Source organism: Apodemus sylvaticus, chromosome 2 (assembly GCF_947179515.1).
Source record: "Apodemus sylvaticus chromosome 2, mApoSyl1.1, whole genome shotgun sequence".
NCBI classification, from domain to species: domain Eukaryota; kingdom Metazoa; phylum Chordata; class Mammalia; order Rodentia; family Muridae; genus Apodemus; species Apodemus sylvaticus.
The window spans coordinates 151,772,174-151,798,845 of NC_067473.1; the positions used below are offsets into that span (position 1 = coordinate 151,772,174).

A 26,672-nucleotide genomic window follows, 5' to 3' on the forward strand; every position below is an offset into this window, starting at 1 on the left:
TGGTGATGCACACCTCTAATCCTATCACTCCAGAGGTAGAGGCAGGCAGTTCTCCTTAAGTTCAAGTCCAGCATGGCCTATATAGAAAGTTCTAAGCCAGTCAAGACTACATAGTGAAACCTTTTCTCAAAAACAAAATGAACAAACAACAAAAACAAAAAACCAAACAAACGAAAGTGGGGGGGGGGGGGCACGAAGGGAGTGGAGGGAGGGGAAGAGGAGGTAGAAGGAGGGGGAGAGAAGGGGAGAGAGAGAGAGAGAGAGGGAGGGAAGTAGGGAAGGGGGAAGAAGCTGATCTTCTATTGTTAGCATGGTCAGTTAGAAAAGAAAAATCTGCTGGCGATGTAGCTCAGTTGGCCAAATGCTTGCCTAGAATCAATGAGGCTCTTGGGAGAAACCTTCAGGACTAAGTAAACTAGGGATGGTGGTGCATGCCTGCAATTCCAGCATACTTTGGAGGTGGTGTCAGGAGGATCAGAAAGATATTCAAAACCATCCTCATATACATAGCCTGAGCTGGAGAGCTTAGCTTAAAGAGGGGAGGGGCGGACGCCAGGAGGAGCAGAGGATGAAGGAAAAAGGATCAACTTATTTTCCAGTGAACTTGTGGAATTTCTTCTTAGTCTCTGATAATTGTGAAGTAAAGTGGACACCTACTATGGAGAACATTGCATCAGTACTGAGATGCATATTCTCAGTGGCTGCTGACTAAATAATCCAGTTTTACCTCTCATGTGACATTATACAAATTCATGTCTCAGTCAAACTATAAATAACAGATTATAAGATATTGAATGTTTCTTATGAATAGATTATATCCAACAAACTTCAAATGCTAGAATTAACAGTAAGATCAGCCATGCCACGGCTTGTTCAAACTCTTAGAACCAGTTTGTGAATTTAACAAAAACACCCCCCCCCCCCAAAACCCACCTATTATGTCCAACTCTAAGAACTATCCCAAAATTAATTAAAGTGGTTGTAAAAATGGTATTATATGTACTAAGGGCCAAAAATTCTCCCTTGTTGGCCCAAGTGGGGAAATAAAATGAAGTATCACTTGATAGTGACTTCACTTGAGGGCTGAACCCTAAGAAAAATATTCTAAATATGGAAGGTATTTTTAGATGTTTGCTATTACTTTCCTTAGTGTGTTGGAAAATTACAACAAGGAACAAAAGAATGTCTAGGTAAACCAAATGGCTCCTAGAAAAACAGGATCTAGAAAAGATCATTTAGAGAAGTCATAGTCAGTAGTTAAGGGGTAGATGGAAGAAAACATGAGTTTGCATTTTCTTTAATTAGTAGTAATGGTTTATGAGAGGTAAACAACAGAGCTATAAAATAGTATATAAGATATATTAGATTGATAATTATGTCCAAAATATGAATATAATATATATTTCTCTTTTTGGTGGAGATTGAATTGAGGGTCTTAAATATGCTACTTAAGTGTCCTAGCACTGAGTATATCCTAGCCTTCTTTTTACTTTTTATTTTGAGAAAAGAATCTTATGAAGTTAAAAGTCTGGATTTGACTTTTACTCTGTAGTCCCAAGAATGCACTGAACTGACAGCCCTCCTGCTCAGGTTCTCAACCAAGTATCCAGAATCATAGCCCATGCCACCAGGTTTGGCTATTTTTTATTATATAAGGTTTCCCCAAAAGAGGCAAAGAAAATGAACATCTTACCTGAAATCGCCCCATCTTAACAATACCAGCTCCTGAACTAGTTGCTGTGACATGACCTTCAGTGCCTTGAGACAGAAACAAAAAACAGGAAGACAGAAGCAAATTAACATCTCTTTTTAGTTTCTTTACATTTTCACTAGTAATGTGACATTAAAGATTCCTTTTCTATCTTTAGACAGTGTGCTAACAAACTTGATCTTTCTGAGTCAGTCTCTCAAATATGTACAAAATTACAAGTGTGCAATCAGCTATACAACATTTGTTTTCAAATTTTTCATTATTGCTATAGTTTCTGTATGCTGTGTGTGTGTGAGCATGCACTTGCACGTACAACAGCACACATCAGAGGGCACCTTACAGGACTTAGTTCTCCACACAGGGTGGATCCTGGCATTAGAAATCAGGTTGTCAGGCTTGTGTGGCGTTAACCCTTGAGCCACATCACTAGGAAACATCAGTTTTTGTCTTTAAACACACACATGCACACACAATGAAAATTACATTTAGCTGGGCAATGGCGGCACATGCCTGGAAACGTAGCACTTGGGAGGCAGAGGCAGAGGCATAGGCAGGCGATTTCTGAGTTCGAGGCCAGCCTGGTCTACAGAGTGAGTTCCAGACAGCCCGGGCTATACAGAGAAACCCGTCTTGAAAAAACAAAAACAAAAAACCCAAAAAACAAAAAACAAAGAAAAGAAAAGAAAATTACATTTATTTATTTTGTATGAATGCACACTTGTGATATATAGAATGTGTGTGTAGGTCAGGAGGTCAGGATGTCAACTTGTGGCAGGTTCTCTTTTACCTTGTGAGTCTTAAGGATCAAGTTCAGGTTGACAGGCTTAGCAGAAAGAGTTTCTGCCTGTCTAACCATCACCTTTCTTCATATTTTTAAAGTTATCTGAGAAAGTCTTTTATAGATCTACACACTACAACTTTGATAGATGTTACTAAACCGATTGCCAGAGGCTTTGTTCATGAGAGTTCCAACTGCTTAAAACTTTGTTTTGTATTCTTGTTACTATGTATTTTCATAGTGCATATAGTGCATGCCTTTAATCCTAGCACTTAGGAGACCAAAGCAGAGAAATTTGAGTTCAAGGCCAGCCTAGTCTGTAGACCAAGTTACAAGACCAGCAGGGATATACAGAGAAACCCTGTCTCAATAACCCCTCTCAAAAAAAACCCAAAAAAACAAAAAAACAAAAACAAAAACAAAACAAAAAAAACAAAAACAAAAACAAAAAAAAACCCCCAAAAGTATTTCCTCCCCCCCCCCCTTTTTTTTAAACTTAGTCTAAAAGACTACTACTAACTACTGTGGGTTATGCACCAAACTTATTACTAACCTGTTTTGCTGTATTAGTAAAAACTATGATTAGTGGGACAAAATTTGCTTTCGATAATTTTTAGAAATACATTTATTTTGTACACAACCATGTTCATCTATTTACTATCATTAGTTGCTTTAAGTCTGGGTATAACAGAAGACTTAACAGAGACTGTATGACTTGAAAAGCCCTTTTAATAATCTTAGTATATGACCTTTACAAAAAAGTTTCAGTCGGGCATGGTAGCACACATCAATAATTGTCACTCAGAATATAGAAGCATGAAAATTAGGAATTCAAGGTAATCCTTAGCTACACATTAAGTTACAGGCTACCTTAGGCTACATGGGACCCTTTCTAAAAAAAAAACAAAGCCCCTAGTTGGGGATGGGAGAGTGGGATTTCGGGAGAAGATAAATATGCTTAATTAGTTCAAGAGGTATATTATTTTTAGTGTGCTTTAATTATATAGGAAAAAAATGGGCTTATATGAAATTTTCATGCATGTACTTTCATCAATGATATTTTATGATGTTTCATCTGTGATTTATTTGGAATTTTACTTTGGTCTAAACTCCTGTTCATCTTGGTATTATACAGATGACTACATAGTTGACCAAACCATTTATCAAAATTTCCTATCTTGCCACGTGTGGTAGTGCACATCTCCCATCAGTGGAGGCAGAGGCAGGAGGATCTCTATGAATTTTGAGGCCAGCCTTGTCTAAATAGTAAGTTCCAGGATAGTCAGGGCTATGTAGAGACCCTATCTCCAACAACCAAACTTTACTGGTTTAAAAAGCCATCTTTTCAGATTTTACATGCGTCCCTTCCCTGTTTTGTTTCTGAGACAAGGTCTGACACTGTATCCCACACTGGCTTGCAACTCATGGCAATTCTCCTGCCTTAGCTTTCTGAGTTGTGAGATTAGACCTAACGTTTGTATTTTCTTTTATTCAGCACATCCTGCCACCCCCAGACCCTAAGTGATGTAGATTGAACCCAGGGATTTGTGCCTATAGATTTTATTCCCAGCCCTGAGGTTAAATATCAGCTTTTATTGTATAGTTCAATGCATCTAAAATACACCAGAAATCTATACTTTGTTCATTTCTAGACTTTGTGTACACTTGTACTCATTTCTACTGTTTTTAATGAGAGCCAATTCAGAAGGTAATTGCTTTGAAAATAAAAATTATATTGTCTAATCTGATAAATTAGTACCTTAAATTTTTATCAACAAACAAATGTTATGTCCAGGCTTTTCCAGATAAACTATATTTCCATATAGTCAATGTTACAAATCTCAATAGTTATCTGTAAATTGACTACTCCTAGCCTTTCCTGCTTGAGACAGTGCAGAGCTATGTAGCTAAGCTAGCTTTAGTTACATTGGTCAGTCTGGTCTTCTTCTCAAAATTACCCTGCCTCTGTTGGGGCACACCACCACACCTGAGCTTGTAAATTGATTTTATTTTTTTAAAGATTTATTTATTGTTATTGTTAGTAAGTACACTGTAGCTGTCTTCAGACACACCAGAAGAGGGTGTCAGATCTCATTATGGATGGTTGTGAGCCACCTTGTGGATGATTGAAATTGAACTCAGGACCTCTGGGAGAGCAGTTGGTACTCTTAACTACTGAGTCATCTCTCCAGCCCGTAAATTGTTTTTATAATAACAAAGGATCTCATCTTATAAAACCACACAATGCGTATTACATGTACCTCTTCACCCCAATATAATCATTCAAGACTCATTAATCCACTAATATTTCCGACTTTATCATTTACAGGTAGAACCTGGTTCAACAAAACAAAAGGAGGAGGAATCTCACCATCCTTTTGAAGCTGAGTTCCTGCTTCTGTAACTGCTGTTGAAGACATCGTAGACAAAGGCTGCAAAACACATATACACAGATACCACAGAATCTTCAGTTTTAATCATTCTGACTTTTGCTTTGTTACCTTTCCTCTCATCTAGGTAAAATGGCAAAAAGATAGTATATACAAAGAAATACTTTAGTGTAGTGGGTTTTTTTCCCTTCTCCTTTTTCCTTTTACAATCTAAAGGTTTGATATAAAAGGCAGTTTTTAGGAAAAAAACACTGAACCTTAACTCTTTACTGTTCTCTTAAGTTTTCAGCACAAAAAAAAATAATTTTTATTTATGCATACGTGTACAGGTGCCAGGAAAGGCCAGAAAAATGCATTAGATTCCCTGAAGGTTGAATTATAAGCAGCTGTGAGCTGCTAGAGGTGGGGTGCTGGGAACTGAACTCTGGTCTTCTCCAAGAGCAGCACATGTACTTAATTGTTAAGACATCTTTCCAGTTCTCTGTGTAGTCTTGGCTGTCCTGAAACTTGCTCTGTAGACCAGACTGGCCTTGAACTCAGAGATAAGAGTGCACCACCACTGGCTGGCTGGCAGTTTTAATAAAAATATTGTCAGGGGTTTAACAGGGGTTTAACTTTTTCCAAAGCACAAAATTCATAAGCTTGAGCAACAATATAATTTGCTGAGAGGTAAATAAATAAAACACAACAAGCATTTCTGATATCTTTTTCTATAGATACATTAGGGGGTCAGTGTTACTCTTTCATTAATCTGTGTCATTATGTTGACAAGGACTCTGAATAGGAATTAAGATAATAATCATCTAGATTATAGTTTGTGCTACAGTTTTTTGGGTTTTTTTTTTTTTTTTTAAACTTACACCAACTGCGGATGTCACTGTAATAGTCTCTGGACTAAGTGTTCTTCTCAACTGAGCATCAAGATCTTCTAGTGGTTGCTGGGACTAAGCAAAAACAGTTACAGTACTGTAAGTTGTTTAGCACCTTCAGAGTCACTATATATAGCTAATTTATACAGAATACATCACTTTATGCTCTAGAGCACAACATTTGTTGTAATACTGAATATGAAACCAGAATAATGTAGTTATATCCTCTATCAAGTTGTTAGTCTATCAATCCTTAGAACAATTCAAGTACATTTGTGCTTTTGTAGTTTCAGAATCATTTTATCCTCTAATGTTTAATGTTAGTGATTTTACTGTTTTCTCTATGAAAATACATTCATTCTGGAAAGTATATCAGAATCTATTGTTAGATTATATACCCTCTTTCTTTTCTTTCTTTCCTTTCTTCCCCCCCCCCCTCTCTCTCTCTCTCTCTCTCTCTTTGATCAAGCTAGCCTTCAACTTGTAGTGATCATCTTGGCTCAATCTCCTGAGTCCTTTTATTGCTATGTCTGGTTCTTTCTCAGCCTTCATACATCTTTCTGAGAACTACTCTCTGAATAAGGGATAGCATTAACACATCCTGTCACTATCAAGGGATATTTTTCTTTTCTTCAGCTCTTCAGATGTGTACTTTCTTTTGTCATTAACAGCATCAAGAAGGTACTATGTACCAGTAGTGTACATCTCAAGTACCTTTATTATACTCTAATCCTGCTTCTAAGCTTGTTTTTCTATTCTGTAAGCAGGCTTTTATCCATTTACTTCACACATTTCTCATTACACTTTTACCTTCCTTCAGAAATCTAGAGCTGACTCATGTGTCCTGCTATGCTTTCCAGGTTAGTTTCAAACTTCTGGGTTCAAGGGATACTCCCATAACATGATGCCAAGCCTCTGAATACATAGTTCTAACAAGAACCAGATTAAAAAAATACATTCCTAATTATAAGCTTTACCATCACATACCCTTTTCTGGTAAACTCTTACAGTTTGGCTGGTAGAGTGTATTTTTGTTGGAGTTAACTTGTGGCATGTTCCTTATCCTATCATGTTCTATTGAAAATTAGGATCGAATAAGTAGGGATAAATGCAAAATGGGCTTCTCATGTAAGCAATGTCATGCTTTTCTTAAACATAATTTAAAAATGAATTACAAATATCATTTCAAATTTATTTGCTGTTTCATGTCAGAAACTTTTTCATGTTTACAATGGATTCATTACTGCTTTCTTGATGAGAATGCAATTAAATGTATTGGTAACTGTAGTAGGAAAAGTAAATAGTAACTTAAATATTGTAAGTATGGCCATACTGTAGTTCAACTATTTCACTAATGAAAAAAACGATAAACACATAAGGAAAAGCTCGTAAGCCCCAGAGGAAATCTGTACCAGTTACCCATGTGGTTTCCACTCCCTTTTCCCTCTCAGAATGGTCTTGTATATAGGCCAGCTGTTCTCACACCTACAACTCTTTCTTGACCCAACCAAGTGGTGGGATTATAGATCTTTTTCCACAAGGACTGGTTGATGGGGTTCCTTTCTTAAAACAAAGTGAACAGAGTTTTAAGGAAAAGTGAGGAAGAACTCTTGATGTGTGTGTCGGGGGGAGGGTTCCAAAGATTTCAAGAATGCTGACTTATAGGTCTTTTTTCTGATTAAAGAACTCAGATAAATACATTCAAATTTTTATTTCTACAAGACTTAGACGCCATCTTTACTGGGTTTTTTTTGGGGGGGGGGTTGTTTGTTTTTTTGCTTTCAAAGTTTCATCTTATTTGCATGTGCCTGTGGTGCTGTGATGGGCGGCACTAATACATATTATGTATGCAAGAGTGAGGCAGGGTGTCTCATTTGAATCCAGATCTCACCATCTGAGTAGTATAGCCAGATACAGTTTATTATTTACTTATTTGTTTGAGGCAGGGTCTTACTATGTAACCCTGATTGGTTTGAAAGTAACAGATCCCCTTGAACATTGGGATTAAAGGCATGTGTCATCGTGCCAGGCCTGTGAAACATAGTTTAAAAGAATGCTATTACTAATTCATAGCCAAAATGAGTTGGAAGCCAAGATAAATAACACAATGAAGAATTTACACAAACTTGGTGAAGAAAAGCAGGGGCATAGAAAATAATTTGTTAAGTTAGAGGCACCTGAATTAGAGAAGGTCCAGGAAAAGGTGGCAGCTGCTCACAGGGTACAGTACCAGCTGAAAGTTCAGTACCCACTGGCGGCACCTATAATAATGAAGGAAAATTCAAATCCATGAGCTACCATCGGTAAAAAATTTATGCTAAGAAGAAACTTAACTAATGTGAAAGCAGAATGGCACTAAAGTGTGTCTACCTATGGCATACTTCTATCATGTAAGTTACACTCTCCAGTCTGCACTAAAGGACAGCATATCCAAAGACACTGTTATGACAGTTAAAATGAAATAACTATGAAACAAACAATAAAATACAATGAGAGGGGAAATAAAAAGAAGAAATTCCTTAAGTAGATAAGAGGTATAGTTAGGGGCTGAAGAGAGCTCAGCAGTTAAGAGCACTGACTGCTCTTGCAGAGGACCCAAGTTTTGTTCCCAGAATCGACATGGTGGCTCAAAACTCCAGTTCTAGGGGATCTGATGCCCTCTTCTAATTTTGGTGGGCACCAGGCATCAAATGCCAAAAAAAGACCCATCAACAAATTTTTGAAGTTTATATATATATATGAATGACACTTCAAAGAAAATAAGCAGATTTAGAAATAACCAAAGTCAACACTGATAACAAAGACATAAAATTATATTATTGTAATTCTTTTGGAGAAGAAAGAAAGAGGATGAAGATACAAGAATGAGAGGAAATCTGCAACAGCACAATTAAATACTTTCTGGTTATTGGATTTCTAGAATATTATTTCCTCTTCCATTATTATCACTTTTATCAACTTCTTTCTTTCTTGTCTGAGTACACTGTTGCTCTCTTCAGACACACCAGAAGAGGGCATCAGAACCCATTACAGATGGCTATGAGCCAACATGTAGTTGCTAGGAATTGAACTCTGGACCTCTAAAAGTTAACCGCTGAGTCATCTCTCCAGTCTAACTTCAACTTTTTATTAATTCCAAATTTTTATCAATGGACTCTACAATAAGGAATTCATTCTCAACTAAAAGATGATAAACTATTCCCTTGTTGGTAGATACATTTTGTTCTCTTTTGGGATACAGAATTCTTTAATATCTACCAATACATTAGAAATAACCTTCCCTTCTTTTCAATAGAGACTTATATTGTTAAACTACTTATATTTATGCATGTCTTTGTGGGGGTATGAGCATTCTGAACGCTGGTGGCAGCAGAGGCCAGAAGAGGTCAGATTCCCTGTAGGTAGTAATTAGCCTCCTGCACATGGGCTCTGGGAACCAGATCAATCAATCTCCCTCTCTCCCTCTCTCCCTCCCCCCCTCCCCCCCACCTCTCCAAAGCTTCATTCTAAAGTCAAGGCTAGCCTGGAACTCAGTGTAGGACCCTGGCTCTTCTGGAACTTGTAACTCTTCCTACCTTCTGCCTTCAAGTGCTGGAGTAATAGACATGAGGCATAAGATCCAGGGAAAAACCTGTATTTTACTTGACCATTATTTATTTTACCTGATTATTCTACATTCTAAGAAAATTGTTCAACATAACTTAAAAATCTAGCCACATTTCAAACAAAGAGAACATTGTTGTGTTAACTATTCTTATATCTTAAAACTGCTGACACTTTAAGACTTAGTGACCAGTTTATATGCCAGGCATCTTCATAACTTGCAAGACTTAGCTGAAAACATGTAATTATTGAGGGAGGAAAGAAAAGTAATCATATTTATTTAGTCATTTTATGATGAATCTTACCACAGTCTTAGTTAACGATGGCTTTGGGGGAGTTGTTCCAGGTTTTGCTCCTGTTGCAGTGCTGACTGGGGCTGAAGCATGTGTGCCTGGGGTAGAAACCTGTCCAGGTGTGCCCGCTGTCATAACTGGCATGCCAGTTGCTCCTAATGGTAAACTGGTGGGTGGCAAGCAAGTACTTGTAGTGGAAGTCATGAGTTTACTTGGTGCTACAGCAGTGGTGGGGATGCCTGGTGTGACAGTTGTCTCTACTACTAAAGGTGTCTCTAGGGAGACAGAAGCATGCTGAGTTCCAGATGAGCTATGCTCACTAAAGAGAGATCTCAGTTTTTCTTCTAGAGTCTTTATATCATCAATCCCAGGAGCTTTGGACTGGGTATCAGCATCCATTTCAGGACAGTGTGTGTGAGGCTGGTTGGGAAGCAGAGCTGGTTGAGGTTGACTATGAATGAGTGTTTGCTGTACAGCAGGCACATTAGCAACAGGTTGTACCAAGGGTGGGATATTAGGTACTTGGGGTAATAAAGGTGTAGAAGTAGGTACTGTTGGCTGGGGAAGGACAGGTGTAGACGCTGCAGCTGAGGAGATGACCAAAGGATGAACCATACCAGGCTGAGAAACAGAACTAGACACAGCTGTTCCAGAGGAGGAAGAAGAGGATGGTGCACAGAAGGACAAACCCAATCCTGCTGTACTACTGTGAGATGCCTTGTCTAGTGAGTGTGCACTAACCACCACTGTTTCAGCTAGAGTAGGAGCAGAGGTGCTGCTACTAAGTGGAAGGGACGGCTGTGAAGCCATGCCTGGGAACGGAGTGGTAGTAGAGACTGATGTCACTATGGCTACTCCAGCAGTATTACCTGCTGCCTGTTGCAATAATACAGTTGGAGGCTTAGCATTTGAGGCCGCTACACTACCCACTGTAGTAGTTGTAGTTGTGGAAAATGTTCCAGAAGGAAAAGTGCCTGTACTAGAAGCAATGCTCCCAGATGTGGAAGCCTGAACTGGCTGGGATGGTGTCGACACAGTGACAACTGCAGGTACTGTAGAACTTGAAACCGCACTGGCAGGTGTTGGTGACTCAGACACAGACAATGTGGTGAGACCACCTGAAGCTACCACACCTGTGATGGGGGTAACTCCCACAATGCCTTTTTCAGTAGGCAGTGCAGCCTCAGACTGCATCACCGATGTGGAAATGTCATTAAGAGGGCTGCTTGTTATAGGGACTGATACTGATGGTGTGGATGCTGCTACAGTTTGGACACCAGCAATGCTAGCCAAAAAGGGAGAAAATGTTGGTCCTGTGTGATTAAAATTTGGAGGTGCTGTATTGGGTCCTTCAGTCATCTGACCATGTTTCAGTTCAGAAAAAGCCTGCTGGAGGCTGAGGGATGAAGCAGAGTGAGATAAGTTCATTCCAGGGCCCTGAGATGTAGAGGCCACAACTAGAAAGGGAAAAAAAAGAAAAAGAAAAAGAAAAAGAAAAAAGAAATTAATGTATATAAAAACATGGATTCACAAAGAGTGTCTTTGAGGAACCATTACTGGATTATCAACAATGCTACACATCAGACTTAAAACTACTACCAAAGGAATGACATGTGGTAAAATTGTAAAGTAGTAGTTTGACCTAACAAGGCAGCTTATGAGTACATATCTTGAAAACCATCAAACATAAGACTAACCTGAAAACAAAAATTTATCTCTAAATACAGAAACACACTATTTATCACTGACCCTTTACGGTCTGTTGTGTTTCTTTTTTTCTTTTTTCTTTTTTTTCTTTTCAGAGACAGAGTGTCATATATAGCCAGCTACCCAGTCTGACCTCAAATTCCTAAACATCCTCCTTTTCTGTCTCCTGAGTAATGAAATCATATGCATGTGTCACGTTCAACTCTAAATTTTATTTCAACACTCTCTATTATAATTCATTTCCCTCTTCTGTGTTATTAGTTTTAATTTTCTACTTTTGATTTGATCATGAATTATTGCTTGATCAAGTTTCCACCATATCAGAGATACTATAAGATTTACTAAAGCATGGCTAAATCATTCTTACCTGGATCTGATATTTCACTGGTGAAAACTTTTGATTCTCGTAACCTACTTTCTGGTACTGGACTCACTATAAACCGTCTTCCAGCAGAATGAACGACTTGTGTTAAAGAACTGGTAGGAACACCTGAACAAAACAAGTCATTGAAATTTATATATATTGTTATATATTAATACAGCCTCGAGATTTCATTATTGGCACATACAACTGCTGGTCAAATAAAAATAGAAAAGCTTACCTATTTGTTGTGGCATGGAAGATACAGCATTTGGTTGCTTGAACTCTCCTTCTAATTTCTACAATAAGCAAAAGTAAAACTCTTCTCAAATGCAACCTCCATGATTATGCAAAGCAAATTGTCAAATTTGCTGAGAACATAAATGTTTATTCTCAGTCACCAGGGTAATATCTTATCAGTGGATATTCTGCTTGGCAGATTAAGCAGTACAGAACTATTTTAAATAAACAGAACTAACTATAGGAATGGTGACCCTACCTGAGAACCTGGAAAGCCGTAGTCATCCTTTCCTTGCAGACTCTCCAATCCCTGGTCACCCTCAGGCTCCACACTGACATCCTCACTTAACATTTCGTCAGCCTTTTCAATAATTTCCCGCACTTGAGCCACAAAAGACTCTCTTTCTATTGCTAGAATAAAGTCATTGTTCACCTATAAGAAACATGGTATCAATCTTATTAGTACATTTTTTAAGCTTTAAGTCATTCAATTACCATTTCATTGTTATGATTTCAATCTGTACATCAGCTGTACTATGTGCTTGGTATTTAAAATACTACTTTCCTTTATAAGACCCTAAAAAAATACACAGCTACATCTTAGACAAAAACATCTTTAAATCATAGAATCATGGGTTGGGTATGCTAGTTTTAAAATAGGAATTAAAATTTATTGTCAGAATGAAAGTAGATGACAAAATACTTTACTGTTGCCTAGGACATAGACTTAAGATCAAATTCTATGGAAAAATGTGGCATTCCAAATGGACACATACCATAATTGTTGCTATCTCTTCAGGGTTGTCACCATCTAGGTCAAATTTAAATGTAACCATTTTCCGATTATGAGTCTCCAATTGACATTCTACTACTCGGTCTCCTTTATTTGAAACCTAAAAAGGGAAATGTAATTCATATTCTGATTTATTACAGAACTTAAGAAGTAATGTTGAAATTCCTTGAGTGAGTGAGTGAGTGAGTGAGTGAGTGTGTGTGTGTGTGTGTGTGTGTGTGTGTGTGTGTGTGTGTGTGGTTTTGAGACAGGTTTCTCTGTGCAGCTGTCCTGGAACTCAGAGATCTGCCTATCTCTGCCTGTCAAGTGGTCAAAGAGTTAGGATTAAAGATGTGTGCCACCACCTTTGGCCATTCCATGAATCTTAAACTGGCTAAAGAAATTTGTGAGAAGATCTTGAGTTCTTTTCAACTTCCATTAGCGAAAGTGTTTAGTCTTTTTTCCTACTAGTTAAAACTCTAGAGCTAGGTGCAACAACAATAAGAAATGTGATATTCATATTGTGGAGCCAGGCGTGGTGGCGCACGCCTGTAATCCCAGCACTTGGGAGGCAGAGGCAGGCGGATTTCTGAGTTCGAGGCCAGCCCGGTCTACAGAGTGAGTTCCAGGACAGCCAGCCACGGCTACACAGAGAAACCCTGTCTCGAAAAACAAAATAAAACAAAACAAAAATTATGTATAAAGATAAGGTATCTTTATTTTAATGAAGTGAGTGGTTTAGATTTCACGAATTTTTAAAGTTAAAATGCTAAATTATTTAAGCAATACAAAGGTTACAAATCAATATTTACATTTAAAATCCTCAGTTTTGGGCGAGAAGTCTTTTCATGCCGAGAGCGACTTCTTACAGATTTTCGATAATGACGTTTTGTTGTCCTCCCTTCATGCCTCCCACTGGATGATGGAGCATTCTCATTGCCATCACTCATACCGGAAGCAACATCTGAATGTGCACTTTGAGGGGGAAAATCATAATAAAATTTAAAGGCCTATTATTCCGAAGTTTCATATCATCCTGCCTACTACTAATCAAAGGAGTGTTTTAGTTTACTTACCTGTCTACAGAGGAAACCAATGGAACAGGTTGTGACTGTGTTATTGGAGTTTGTTCTGAAGGAGCAGCCTGAGAGACTCCCTGAGTACTCTGTAGAAAGGATAATTCAAATCTTGGCATTTATACATATATATACTTAAATATGAAATAATCATCCACCATCCTCAGACGTTCCTTTTTCTTTTTCCTTTTACCCCGTTATAATTCCTAAAAGCAATGAAGCTACTAGTAATTCTTAATATTCAAATTCTAAAAATGGTGTGCTTACATTTTGAAAGTTTCCGAAGCTAGTTTCTAGTATAGACTGTTGGTGTGAAGTCAGCCAACCTATTTGCTAGGCATTGTGAAACTACAATTTGCCATGCAGCCAGCATCTTACTAGAGTGTGCAATAGGGCAGGTAGAGCAAAGTGAAGAGATGAATTCAGAACTGTATCCTAGTAGAACAAAAATGACTTATGGGAGCACAGCAAGATAAGATACTCTTATGAACTGCTAATGGCAAAAGTTTGTGGAAGAACAATGGCTAATGCACTAGCTAGAGAAGTGAAGTGCTAATAGTGTGAATCTTCTCTAAGGCAAACTCACTTCCCAACAGAACAGCCAGTGGCAACAAGGCCCCCACATTGGCATTTCATTCTGCTGTAAGACAAAGTCATTTAGATGTTAGTTTAACAGTCTCCAAATGTGTTTTAAATAAGGGGAGTCTGTTTTTCCTTTGCTATTTTAACCCCATCTTCATAGATGTTTTCTATATAAACATGCAGTAATTCCATTTACCTCCAGAACTGCTTGCTGGGAGGATGCAGTGGGGGGTTGTTGCGTTAAACTCACTGCTGGTTGGGACACTTGAACCTGGCCTCCTACACTGCCCATAGGAACCAAAGGAGTTGATTCCACATAAGGCTGCACTACTGTAGGAAAGTAACCTTGGGTGGCCAGTGCTTCTGTCGGCATAGGAGGAGGAGGGGCTAGGACTGTAGAATGGAGGCAAACAGAAGCCACGTTGGAAGAGGGAACAATATTTGAATCTCCTGGGTATTGTGGTGGCAGTCGAGATGGGAAGCCCTGTGACAGAAATGAGGAAGGTGAGTTAGTGCAGGTTGGGACATCAAATTAGCAAATCAGTAGACAAGGAGGCGGAGGGGGGGGGGGAGGCGGGGAGGAAGCACAAAGCAAAGGACAGTGTCCCACTCTCTAATAGGTTAAAGACCATCTTCAAAATGAACAGACAAATAACTTAGAGGGTGCCACTCTTTCAATCATAATTTAAGCTGTTTTATTTCCCCTTCTAGAGACAATTGAAGTAGAACTTAGGGACTTAATACCTCACAGAAAGGAGCACATGGAAGAATGCAAAACTATTTCCCAGGTATCAGTCATATTAACAAATGTAAACCCTCTAAATCTAAACCCTGAACTTTCTATTAGTACCAGGCTGACTGCTCTCTTTACTCATTTACATATAAAGGAGAAGCCTAGTAGATTTCACTAACCATATATCCAGGGTTATCTAGCTTACCATGAACACTGAGTTAACGTTTCTCCTAAGTTGTGTCTTTAAAAAATGAAATGTATAAGAAATCATTTTATAATATTATCCCATTAGATTTTTTGAGACAGGGACTTACTATATAGCCCTGGCTGGCCTAGACTATGCTATCTATATAGACCAGGCTAGCCTTGAGCTTACAGAGATCTGCTATGTGCCTCTACCCTACAAACACTGGGATAAAAGGCACACACTACTAGGCCCAGTCTTCTATTCTTTTTTTTTTTTTAATTAGAATTTTGCTATTTTTATTTTTTCTAGTTTAGAGTTTCAACTTACGTTATTGTTACGAACACTCAACTAGTACAATTCTCAAGTTCTTAATGATCAAAATCAAACACTTTAATACCCTCTGATTTTCTGGCTAACACAATACCTGGTACAGAACATCTCCAGAGGGAACTGGACCCTCAGCAGCTTGTCCAAGGTTAGCTGGTATTCCCATGGACTGAACTGTTGTTGGCTGCAGGAGCTGTGGGTGAACCTGACTCTGCAGCTGATTCACAGGCTGCAGAAGGGTTGGAAGCTGATTAGGAGCTACAGTTGATGCCCCTGGGATTGAAGATGCTGTAGCAGATGAAGCCAAGGTGAGCAGAGGCTGATTAATGCCAGCAGCCATTGTTAGAGGAACGGATGAGAAACCTGTCTGCGCCGTGGACACATGAGGAGTCGATATGGGAATTTGAGAGACAGGATACTGTGGGAGTAAAGAAGTAGGGACTGGCTGTCCCATAGGAAGGAAATGAGCACCAGAGTGGACTGGAACAACTGAGGGTTGTGTTGAAACTGGGATGTGAGGTTCACTTTGGACAGTTGGTACTGTCTGGGAAACTGGAAGCTGGGAAGGTAGAGAAAAACAAAACAAGATCTTTTTTTAAAAGCAAAGCTGCCAAAAGCAAGATTTATATATTAGCCAAGAAGAAGAAAACCAAAACCCTGAATACATTAGTATAAATTAACAGGACACATAAGAATTATGAAAAAATAGGAAAGACAAATATGCTAATAAAGAAAGTGTCATCTCCAAACCTTTTGTTGTAGAAAAATTTGGTAGTGTTTCATTGTTGGCAATAAAAAGAGGACGTTTTCACAAGCAAGGATTTTTCCCTCTCTCCTTTTCTGTTTATTTTTTTTTTTTTAATTTTGAGTCTCAATAAATAGCGGAAGCTTTCCTGGAGCCTGCTTAATGGTCTACACTGGACTTAAAATTCTAGGTTCTCCTGCCCCCACCTCCCAAGTGCTAAGATTCCAGATATGTACTACAACACCCAGTTTTGTTTGTTTTTTATCAGTATTATTTATATGTTTCACATGTCATAATCCATTGGCATGTTTGCTATAAGTTAATCTCTGACAGCCATTATAGTAATTAAACATAATTTTCTTTCTAGTGGAATTAGATTTCACCAATATTACATCTTAGTTTTTAAAATATTAAACAGGTCTCTAAAAGTGAGTATAATTAACACAATTCATTGATTCTAGGATGTTATCACTCATTATTCCACTATTCTGTCATTTTAACATCTGAGAAATTTGGGATATATTTAGAAATTAGAAAGGTGTGTTAGTATTTACTTTGTAGTAAAGAAAATAGTACATTCACAGTTGATACTGTTTTTGTTCTAAGATATGATAATAACAATATTCTATGCATAAAGAATGCATAAATGAAGCTGATAAAGGTTATTCAATATATAAGAATATACCTTCTACAGGGTACATTCCAAGTGACTGAAGAAAAAAAAAAAAAAAAAACCAAAAAACAACCAAAGAACAACCAAAATATCCTCCAAACAAACAAAACAAAAATCCATGAAGATTTTTTTTTGGGGGGTGGGGGTGGGGAGCATATAGCAGATAGCTAAGATTTTTCTTGAACTTTTGAACTACCTGCCTAAGGAATCTCAAATTTTTAAACATGCCCATCTTGTGCTAGGTAATCCTGACTGTCAACTTTAACTGGACTTAAGAATAAAGTAAGATATTAGTAATATATGTCCCTTGAGAGCATTATTTCCAGAGACAACTAGATCATAAGGGTTCTGGCCTCTGCTGAAGCATACCTTGAATGGACTAAAAAGTAGAGGAACTGTGGAAGGCAGGGCCTAGTTATAGGTAATGGGTAGGTGGGGCTTTGAAAGGTATATTTTGGCCTTAACTTCTTTTATGTTCCTTGGTAGCCATAAGGTAAATTGCTTCTTATGGCATAACCCTTCTTACATCCTTTGCTATAGGCCTAAAAGCAATACAGCCTGCAAATCATGGATGGACTGAAACCTCTGAAACCACACAAGAAGAAAAAAAAAGACTCCTTACAATAATTTTCTACTTAATTGTTAGTAATGAGAAGCTAATTAATACAATGAATTATCTGTAGCGAATGAGGGAGAAAATACTTAAGTTTACATGGACATTAAATATAGTGGCAAATCTGGAATATCAGATATAGCTGATACATTTCTAGAGAATATCACAGGTTCAATTACCAAAGGATCTCCATCTAATCCATTAGTTTTAATACTTGTAACTACTTTATCCCTATAAACCTAATTTCATATTTTACATTGTCATTGCCATCAGAATATAGTGATTTACAATAAATAAGATGTATAAGGGCAGTGGTTTTTACTGCATTCCTTCGCTATTTGAAGAGAAGGTAAAACCTGTGGGAAAGGACAAAGTACATAGATATCATTTGTAGCATCTCTTCAAAGTTTACCTGTGTTCCAGCTGATACTTGAGGCTGACTCACTGGTTGTACAGTAGTGCCTTCACTGGAAGATGGTGCTTGAGAAAGTGAATATTGTACTGCCTGCTGAGGCGGAGCAGTTGGCTGTATTCCCTGCTGTTAAGAAGAAAATACAATGTTTCAGATTTCTTTGAGAAAGGGATTTTGCTATGTTGGCTAAACTAAGCTGGTCTTTTTTTTCCACACTAAAGACAAGGTATTATATAGCTTTGGAACTCACAGAGTCAGCCTGCCCCTCTCACTGTAGGGATTGAAGGCAAGCTCTATCACCCTCAGCTCCTATTGGCTTTTAAACATAGGCTATGAGGATGACATTAAGACTATAAAACAACTACTAATCCAATGCCCTCCTTCTGGCCTCCATGGACACTGCATGCATGTGAACAGACGTACAATCTTTCAGGCTTTACATATAAAAGTAAAATCTCAGTATACATGTTTTAAAAGTTAAATGTAAATGCTACTGTTTCTATCCATTCTCAAGAAACAGCCACTATGGATTTTCTCAGTTTTCCCATTTTTATTTTCAGTTGAAACAAAGCAAAAACAAATCTATATTATAAACAGTGATGTTACTGATTAACATTTTGGTAACTTTTTTTGGGGTTGGGGGGGGGGGGTGGGAAAGGTACTTAAAAATGTTTCAACTAATAGCCGGGTCTTATTTAGAGTTAACTACTGTTATGATCAAATACCATGACCAAAAGCAAGTTGAGGAGGAAAGAGTTTAGTTTACACTTCTACATCATAGGCCATATTTGAAAGAAGTCAGGACAGGGAACTCAAACAGCCTGAGTCAGGAGCTAATGCAGGGGCCATGGAAGTGCTCTACTTATTGGTTTGCTCAGCCTGCTTTCTTATAGAACCCAGCACTACCAATCACAATAGGCTGTGACCTCTTATATAAATTACTAATTAAGAAAATGCCCTATAGACTTGCCTACAGAAGCAATTTCTCAGTCAAAGCCCCCTCCTCCCTGATGATTCTGGCTTGAAGTAAAAGTAGCCAACATAAAACCTTTGTCTTGATATATCCAATACAATTATTTGGCTGCTACCTGTTTAAAGATATGCATAATCACCATAGTAAGTGCCTTGGGTTTTTATATAAGATATCTGGAAATACTTTTGTTCTTACAGAATGATTTTTATCATCAAATTAAAACTACCTAATTTTAAAAGCACTGAAATACACTTGTCTTATTCAACCATTCCTGATAAGTTTATTTATGTATTGATGATACTAAAGATTGAACTCAAGAGCTTTTCTTGCCCGTGTTATCTCTAAGCATAAGAAACACCCAACCTTTAACATTTATTTTTGGTATGTGTGCCTGCCACAGAACCATGCAGAGATCATAAGACATGTCTTTCTACAACAGGGGATTCTGAAGCTTGAACTAAGGTGCTCACAAATGGCAGCAATTGCCTTTGCCTGTTTTAGATCATCTCAGCAGTCCTTTACAAATGTTTAATGAGATGAAAATTCTCTTTACATAAAAGATATTTATGTAAAGGTTTATGAGCATGTTCATGAATACAAATGTAAATACATGTATGTGAGCACATAAACAGAAACCAAAGTTATTGTTTCTTAGAAGCTGTCTGTTTCTGGAAACAGTTTCTCTCACTGGGACTTGGGCCTTAGCAATTAGGCTAGGCTGGTTGGCCCCACAAGCCCCAAGAACCTCAGAGTCTTCATTTCCTCAATGCTGATACTCTATGTATCCCTACCAGGACTGTATTTTACAATCCTACCTCAACCTCCTAAGAAGTTGGGATTTATAGGCATGTGTCTTGAGGAACACAGCTCATTCCAACTTTCAAAATTAACATGAACTAATGAATAGAGATTTAATTTAAAACTTTCCTTAGAAAATAGTGTTGGTGGGCATGGGAACATGTATCTCCAAACCTATTGGAGATCTAGAACATTATGCAATTTCCTTACTTCTTTTACTAAAAGAAACCCCCAAACCAGGAGACCATTCTGGCCAATTTAAAGCTATTTATACTTTAAGGAACATGAACAAATTCCCTATAATTACATAACTCATTGAGTTATAGCTTAGATATAGTTAAATAAGATGGCAGGCATATAAAAATACTAATTTGAAAACTAAACCATAGCCTCATGCTTTTCAAATGTAAGGCACATAAGCACCTTTATTTTTACAAGAGTTGTATTACAGGTGCTTTGGTAGTTTTCTGGTACAACACCATAAATCCCCTTATACATAATACTTTAAAAGAATGTGTATACTTCTGTGTGTATGTGTAAACACAGATGTTCACTGGGTATATTCATGCCATGATGAACTAACTTATAGTGGTCAGTAAACAACCTATGGGTGTCTGTCTTTGACATTTCACTTAATTTGAGCCAGGGTATCTTTTCCTATTTAAGCTAGGCTGGCTTCTAAAGACTCACTTGTCTCTGATTCTCATTTTCTGATAGATATACTAGGATGACTTTTGTTACTGTGTTCAACTTTTATGTGCATTCCATAAATATAACTCAGGCAGGAAAGTTTAGCAACCACTTTTTTACCCAATGAATCAACTGTAGCCTGCACTTACAATGTCACAGTATTAGATTGGTACATTTTTATTTTGTTTTGTGACATTTTAAAAAATAAGTTTACACTCATGTCACCTTGGTATCAGCTCCTACAGTAATCTTTAAACAAATAATACAGTACTTGAGAAAGTATCAAATAGGATCAAAATCAGGCCATTATGCTCGGTGGCATGGGCCTTTTGTCCACTGAGCCATCTTGCTGGTTCAGCACATTTATTTTCACTTGTTTTATTTTATTATTTTATAAGTTGTTTTTCAGTTGTTCAAAATAAAGGAGAGAGAGAGAGAGAGAGAGAGAGAGAGAGAGAGAGAGAGAGAGAGAGAGAGAGAGAGAGAGAAAGAGAGAGAGAGAGAGAGAGAGAGAGAGAGAAAGAGAGAGAGCGCTAGGTAACTGAGATAGATTTGCATAATGTAATTTTGGTGGGTTTTTTTTGTTTTGTTTTGTTTTTTTCTGAGATAGGATTATCACTAGATAGACATCTAGACTGGTCTTCAACTCTCTTTATAGCTCTGGCTGGACAAATCCATCATCTTCCTGTCATAGCTGCTGAAATGCTCAGATTACATGTGTGTGCTAAACCTAGCAATTTACCACCAACAAATAAATTTGAGAAAAAACCTTACCTTTGAGCATATGGTATTTCCTGTCCTTCTCTCATTCCCATTAAGAATTAAAGATCACATAAAAATTTTGACTATCAATTCTTTCCTGAAGGTAATCCTTAACAAATCTATCTTTTAGTTAAATAAAATTGGATTTAGCTAACTCAAAGATGTGTGTGAAACATGCTAACAGACACCCACACACAAACACACACTCATAAATGGAAGAAAATGTTAAAATAGAAAAGATCTACCTTAAACTGAAGGCTTCTTTTATCTGTCCCATACTTTTCTAATGTTGTTTCTTTTACATTGTCTAAACTGCAATACCTCTACCCTTGGCCTGGAACATTCTTTATTCTTATATCAAAGTCTAACTTATAAATAATTGGGATCCAACATATTTTTTTCAAGAATCTTCTTGATTAAACACACACCACACACACACCCCCCCACACACACACACCTTTCAACCAGGAAAACCTATTTTTCTGCCTTTTAGAAAGACAACAGGGGCCGGGCAGTGGTGGCACACGCCTGTAATCCCAGCACTCTGGGAGGCAGAGGCAGGCGGATTTCTGAGTTCAAGGCCAGCCTGGTATACAGAGTGAGTTCCAGGACAGGCAGAGCTATACAGAGAAACCCTGTCTCAAACAAACCAAATCCAAAAAAACCCAAAAAACCAAAAAACCAAAAAGAAAAGAAAGAAAGAAAGAAAGACAACAGGGAAGCAGTGAAATGGTGAGCTGTGGGGTAAGATTATTTAAAGTGTTCTTACTTGTTAGAAGCTGTGTGTTTGAGAAAGTTTCCCAAAGTTCTCCAGATTTTAGCTTTCCCATTAGTAAAATGGAAGTAATGATAATGTCTACTTTTACATAACTATTTTATCATATGATTGCATTATTTAGGTTCCCTCAGAGCCATTCATGGCTAGTCCACCTTAGCTCACTGTCAGAAAATAGACAAAACTGTTTAGTTGGAAATGTTGAGTAAAGGAATATAAAAAATGGGTATTTTTTATGTTTTTTAAATAAACTGATTATTCCTCATTTAAGACAACTGACAGATATGTCAATAGTACCTTAGAGTACTGTTTTTGAGCACTGGTACATTTGGTACGCCAAAAGGATATCTCATCTGCTTCTGCACAATCACAATGGCTACTAACCAATCTATCAGCCAAACAGTGATTACTAAAATTATGCTTTGCTTAGACTTGCCTCATGAAAACCAGTTCGAATAGCTTTTATTGACTGGTAGGGCATAGTTGCATGACGATAAATGAACACAACCCTCAGGCTGAACAGAGGAGTATGAATATATTAAGTCTTTGTACATGTTTTTATGGAAGACATGTACGACGATCCCACAACCTTCTTTATAGATTATAAAGATTGGGAGCCACCACATTAATATAAAGCACACTATTTTAGAGCTTTATTTTTATTTCTGTATATATCCATATAAGTGTATACATGTGCGGGTAGGTGACCAAAATGGCCAGAAGTGGTTGGTAGATGCCCTAGAGCTGGAGTTATAGGTAGTTGTAAGCCATCTGGCAAGAGAACTGAACTTGGATCTTCAGAAGAGCAGTAAGCTCTTTCAACTGCTAAGTCCTATCTTTATCTAGCCTCCACATTATAACTCTTGAGAAAAACAACAACAACAAAAAAAACCAGGGAAAAACATTTATCATTTACTAAGTTTCAAAAAGTCACAAGGTAAACTAAATTTCAGATAAGGTGTGCCTCTTTCCTTGTAATGAAACTGTTACCAACAAGGTAGAGAAGTCTTTTTCTTCTTTGCATGCATAAAACCTAGTAACAGATTGTAACAGTTTCTTTTTCTTTTTTTTTTCTTTTGAGACAGGGATTTTCTGTGTCAATAGCACTGGCTGTCCAGGAACTTGGTCTGTACACCAGATAGCCTTGATCCACCAGCCTTTTCCTCCAAAATGCTGAGATTGAATGAAGGCTTCATATCTACTGCATTAACTCATTTAACAAAACAAAAAATAAACCTCATACTGATATAGAAAGTTTGAATTGTAATTATTTTCCGCTTTCTTTATATCTGAGATTCTAGAAAAGCTAAATATATTAGACTACATACACCTCTTTTTCTTTTACTGGTGTTGGCCTATGTAAAAAGTAAGCCAGGTTGGCTCATGCTTATAATTCTTGCACTTGGGAAGCAGAGGAAGAAGGCAAAGTTCAACACCTGTTAGGGATATATCATAAAAGGTGACTTCAAAAGCTTGCAAGTAATTAGTACTCATCACAGTGCTTCCACCATAACCAACTTTACATAACTTGTAATTTGATTCTATAAAATAGAATTTATTGATGTTGGAAAACTTTTTAACTCTTGAATTTAAAAGAATTCAAGGATTTGTTTAGACAAAATGTTAGGAGTAATATAAGACCTACAATACTGGCCAAAACTTTTTATTAAAAAATGAGAAATTGGTCACTAGGTAAATACGGTAAGCAATTAATTTCTTCTGTATAAAGGACTTCAAAGTGACTTTTTAGAAAACATTTATTTTATCTGTATGAATGATGATTGTCAGTGTGCTTACATACATGCCTGGTGCTCAGAGGTCAAAAATGGGTATCTCATCCCTTGAAACACTACTTATGGATAGTTTTATGTGAGAGAGAGAGAGAGAGAGAGAGAGAGAGAGAGAGTGAGTGAGTGTGAGAGTGTGTGTGTGTTTGTGTGAAACTAAGTTGAGGTTATCTCCAAGAGTATCCAGAACTCTTCACTACTTCAGTCCCTAATTTTTATTTTGAACTAGGTGTGTTAAGGTACGGTCAACTGTAGGTAGGAAATGTTGGATCCCCTAGAGTTGAAATTTCAGACAGTTATCTATGGGTGCCATCATGTGAATGCTGGAAATCAAACTCCAGTCTTCTGTAAGACTATTAAGTGTTCGGAACTAACAAGGCACCTCTCAGCCTCATTAAATGTTACCTATTCTTGTGTGTATAGTGTTTGTGTGTTGGGGGAGATTTGAGTTCATGCTGTTGTGTGTTTGTAGAAGAACAATTCTGTGATATCGGTTTTCTCCTTCCACATCTATGTGGGTCCCAGGAATTGAAAAAGTCTTTAGGGGTGCACAACAAGCACTTTACCTGTTGAGCCATCTAACTTGTGACTTAATCTCCATTAAGATCAAGTAACCATATATTCACATATTGTATTAAGAGAGGCCATTAATAATAAGAAAATATTTGTTTCAAAAATTAGAACCAGAAGCCACTTTACAATATGATGGTTAAAAAACTATCTAGCCGAGGAACTATTAAGGAACTAACTTATCATATACACAGATGGGTATAAATTTTTTTTTGAAATAATTTTAAATTGTGCCAAAAAGAACGATTTTCTTGCAAACAAAAGTCTGTTAAAAAAAAAAAAGCACTAATGAATTATAGATATTTAATTTTAAGATTAGCTGCTTTATTAATCTCTTTGATTCTTTTTAAACTCATGTCCTGAATTATTCAGATCTTTTGGGACATAAACCTCCCAGGTCAAAAGTAAAACTTAAAAACAAAACAAACCCCGAAGCTTCCAACAGTAGTTGTTCTTTACGTTTTCTTAAACTTTACGTTTTCTTTAAAATGTTTTGCCTGCATGTATATGTGTGTTTAGCATGAATTCTTAATTTTGAGGAGGCCATAAGGGAGCACTGGATTCCTTGGAATTAGTTACAGATGTTTGTTAGCCACCATGTGGGTCCTGGGAACTGAACCTAGGTCCTTTGAAAGAATAGACATGCTCTTATCTAGGGAGCCATCTCTCCAATTCCTTTAAAATTATTTTAAAAAACATGTTCTTTGGGTTTTCACTCAGATATACTTGTACAAAATCTGATACTCTATTCCACATATTAATAAATAAAAACAAGTCCACGACTTAAGGCAGGTACCATGGGAAATTGAAGTGACAAAATGCTCTTTTTTCTTTTCTTTTCTTTTTTTGTTTAAAGATAAGAAAAGAATTCTTTCAGTAGGCATGGCTGTGCTGGAATGTGCTCTGTAGACCATGTATAGACCTTCAACGCAAGGATTCACCTGCCTCTGCTTCCCAAATGCTAGGATTAAAGGTGATAAATGCTCTTACATGGACAAATAATAAACATAAATAAGCAGAAACAAAGATATTCTTTGTATGGTTTACCTTATGCATAAGATCATTTAGGAAAAGAGATAAATTATAAATATATAACAATTCTTTTCATTCTTTTTAAAAAAGATTTATTATATATTTATTAAGTACAGTGCTCTGCCTGCATGTATGCCTCCACAACAGACAAGGGCACCTGATTTCATTATAGATGGTTATGAGTAACCATGTAGTTGCTGGGAATTTAATTCAGGACCTCTAGAAGAGCAGCCACTGCTGTTAACCTCTGAGCCATTTCTTCAGCCCAAAATTCTTTTCAACACACAGTTTTTAAATTGCTCATAGGAGCATAAGATGTGTTATGATACTTAATTACTCTTTCAAAAAATTAGCAAGCCATTATATCAGAAATTTAGCTCATAAAGATATAAAACGGTGCTTCAGGCTACTGCTAAATATAGCAATGCAACATTTTTACCTGCTGAGGATGTTGGATGGGTTGTGAAGATAGGACTCCTGCTAAACTACTTGATGGCTGGCCCTGGTTCTGCCCCTGTGCCTGAAGAAAGAAAGCAAATACAAATTAGAGAAAGTTTATACACACACTGTTTAGATTTTTGTATAAATACTTCAGATCCTGAGAAGATTGCTTGATCAAAATGAACCATCAGCTTGATACTGTAGTACAAGACCGACCTCTGGGATTTTTTTGGTAAGGTAAGTTCAAGAAAAAGATCATAGAACATTTCTAATCACATCTCAGGTAAACACAAACAGAAAGACAAAAACACAATACAATGATAATTCCATTGATGCTGCTTAGAGTTTTAGCTAGCTTGAATAGTCAGATTCACAATAAAATTGTCACCCGAAAAATGTGGTAAGATATCAATATGAAAACATTTATTCTTGACAATTAAAGAAAACCACATTCAAAAATACTAATTTGGTTTTCTTTTGCTGTTTCTTGTAGTGTCATAGTAACTCTGATGAAAAAAGTACAAGGTCTGTTAAAAAATAACTCCTAAACAGGCATATAATGGTTGTCTAGGTGATGTAGAAATATCTGGAGTCATTCTGATTGTTAACTAGAAGAAATAGCTGCTACTTCTAAAGATACTACTAAAAAATGTCTATAATGACCAGATGAATCTCACTCAAAGGATTAACCAACCCAGAATGTCAACCATATTGGGTCTGAGAAACTGAACAGTGTATTCCAATTAACAAGAAGTCAAATTAAGTAAGAATA

At 37.2% G+C, this 26,672-nt stretch overlaps 1 protein-coding gene across 7 annotated transcripts in view; it reads right to left on the reverse strand.

Moving 5' to 3' along the window:
• Positions 1 to 26,672, reverse strand: part of Wnk1 (WNK lysine deficient protein kinase 1) — a 130,817-nt gene that overhangs the window by 16,363 nt on the left and 87,782 nt on the right. The window contains exons 9-23 of one of the 7 annotated variants that reach the window (XM_052174715.1): positions 25,899 to 25,979; positions 18,073 to 18,198; positions 15,727 to 16,188; positions 14,579 to 14,866; positions 13,801 to 13,889; positions 13,537 to 13,699; positions 12,729 to 12,845; positions 12,212 to 12,385; positions 11,954 to 12,011; positions 11,719 to 11,841; positions 9,657 to 11,101; positions 7,926 to 8,009; positions 5,740 to 5,823; positions 4,861 to 4,921; positions 1,694 to 1,758 (exon numbers count right to left, since the gene is read on the reverse strand). In XM_052174715.1, the coding sequence (XP_052030675.1) occupies positions 1,694 to 1,758; positions 4,861 to 4,921; positions 5,740 to 5,823; positions 7,926 to 8,009; positions 9,657 to 11,101; positions 11,719 to 11,841; positions 11,954 to 12,011; positions 12,212 to 12,385; positions 12,729 to 12,845; positions 13,537 to 13,699; positions 13,801 to 13,889; positions 14,579 to 14,866; positions 15,727 to 16,188; positions 18,073 to 18,198; positions 25,899 to 25,979 (3,420 nt within the window). The remainder of the gene's footprint in view (positions 1 to 1,693; positions 1,759 to 4,860; positions 4,922 to 5,739; positions 5,824 to 7,925; positions 8,010 to 9,656; positions 11,102 to 11,718; positions 11,842 to 11,953; positions 12,012 to 12,211; positions 12,386 to 12,728; positions 12,846 to 13,536; positions 13,700 to 13,800; positions 13,890 to 14,578; positions 14,867 to 15,726; positions 16,189 to 18,072; positions 18,199 to 25,898; positions 25,980 to 26,672) is intronic. The other 6 variants (XM_052174717.1, XM_052174716.1, XM_052174718.1 and 3 more) reach the window with 6 other exon arrangements.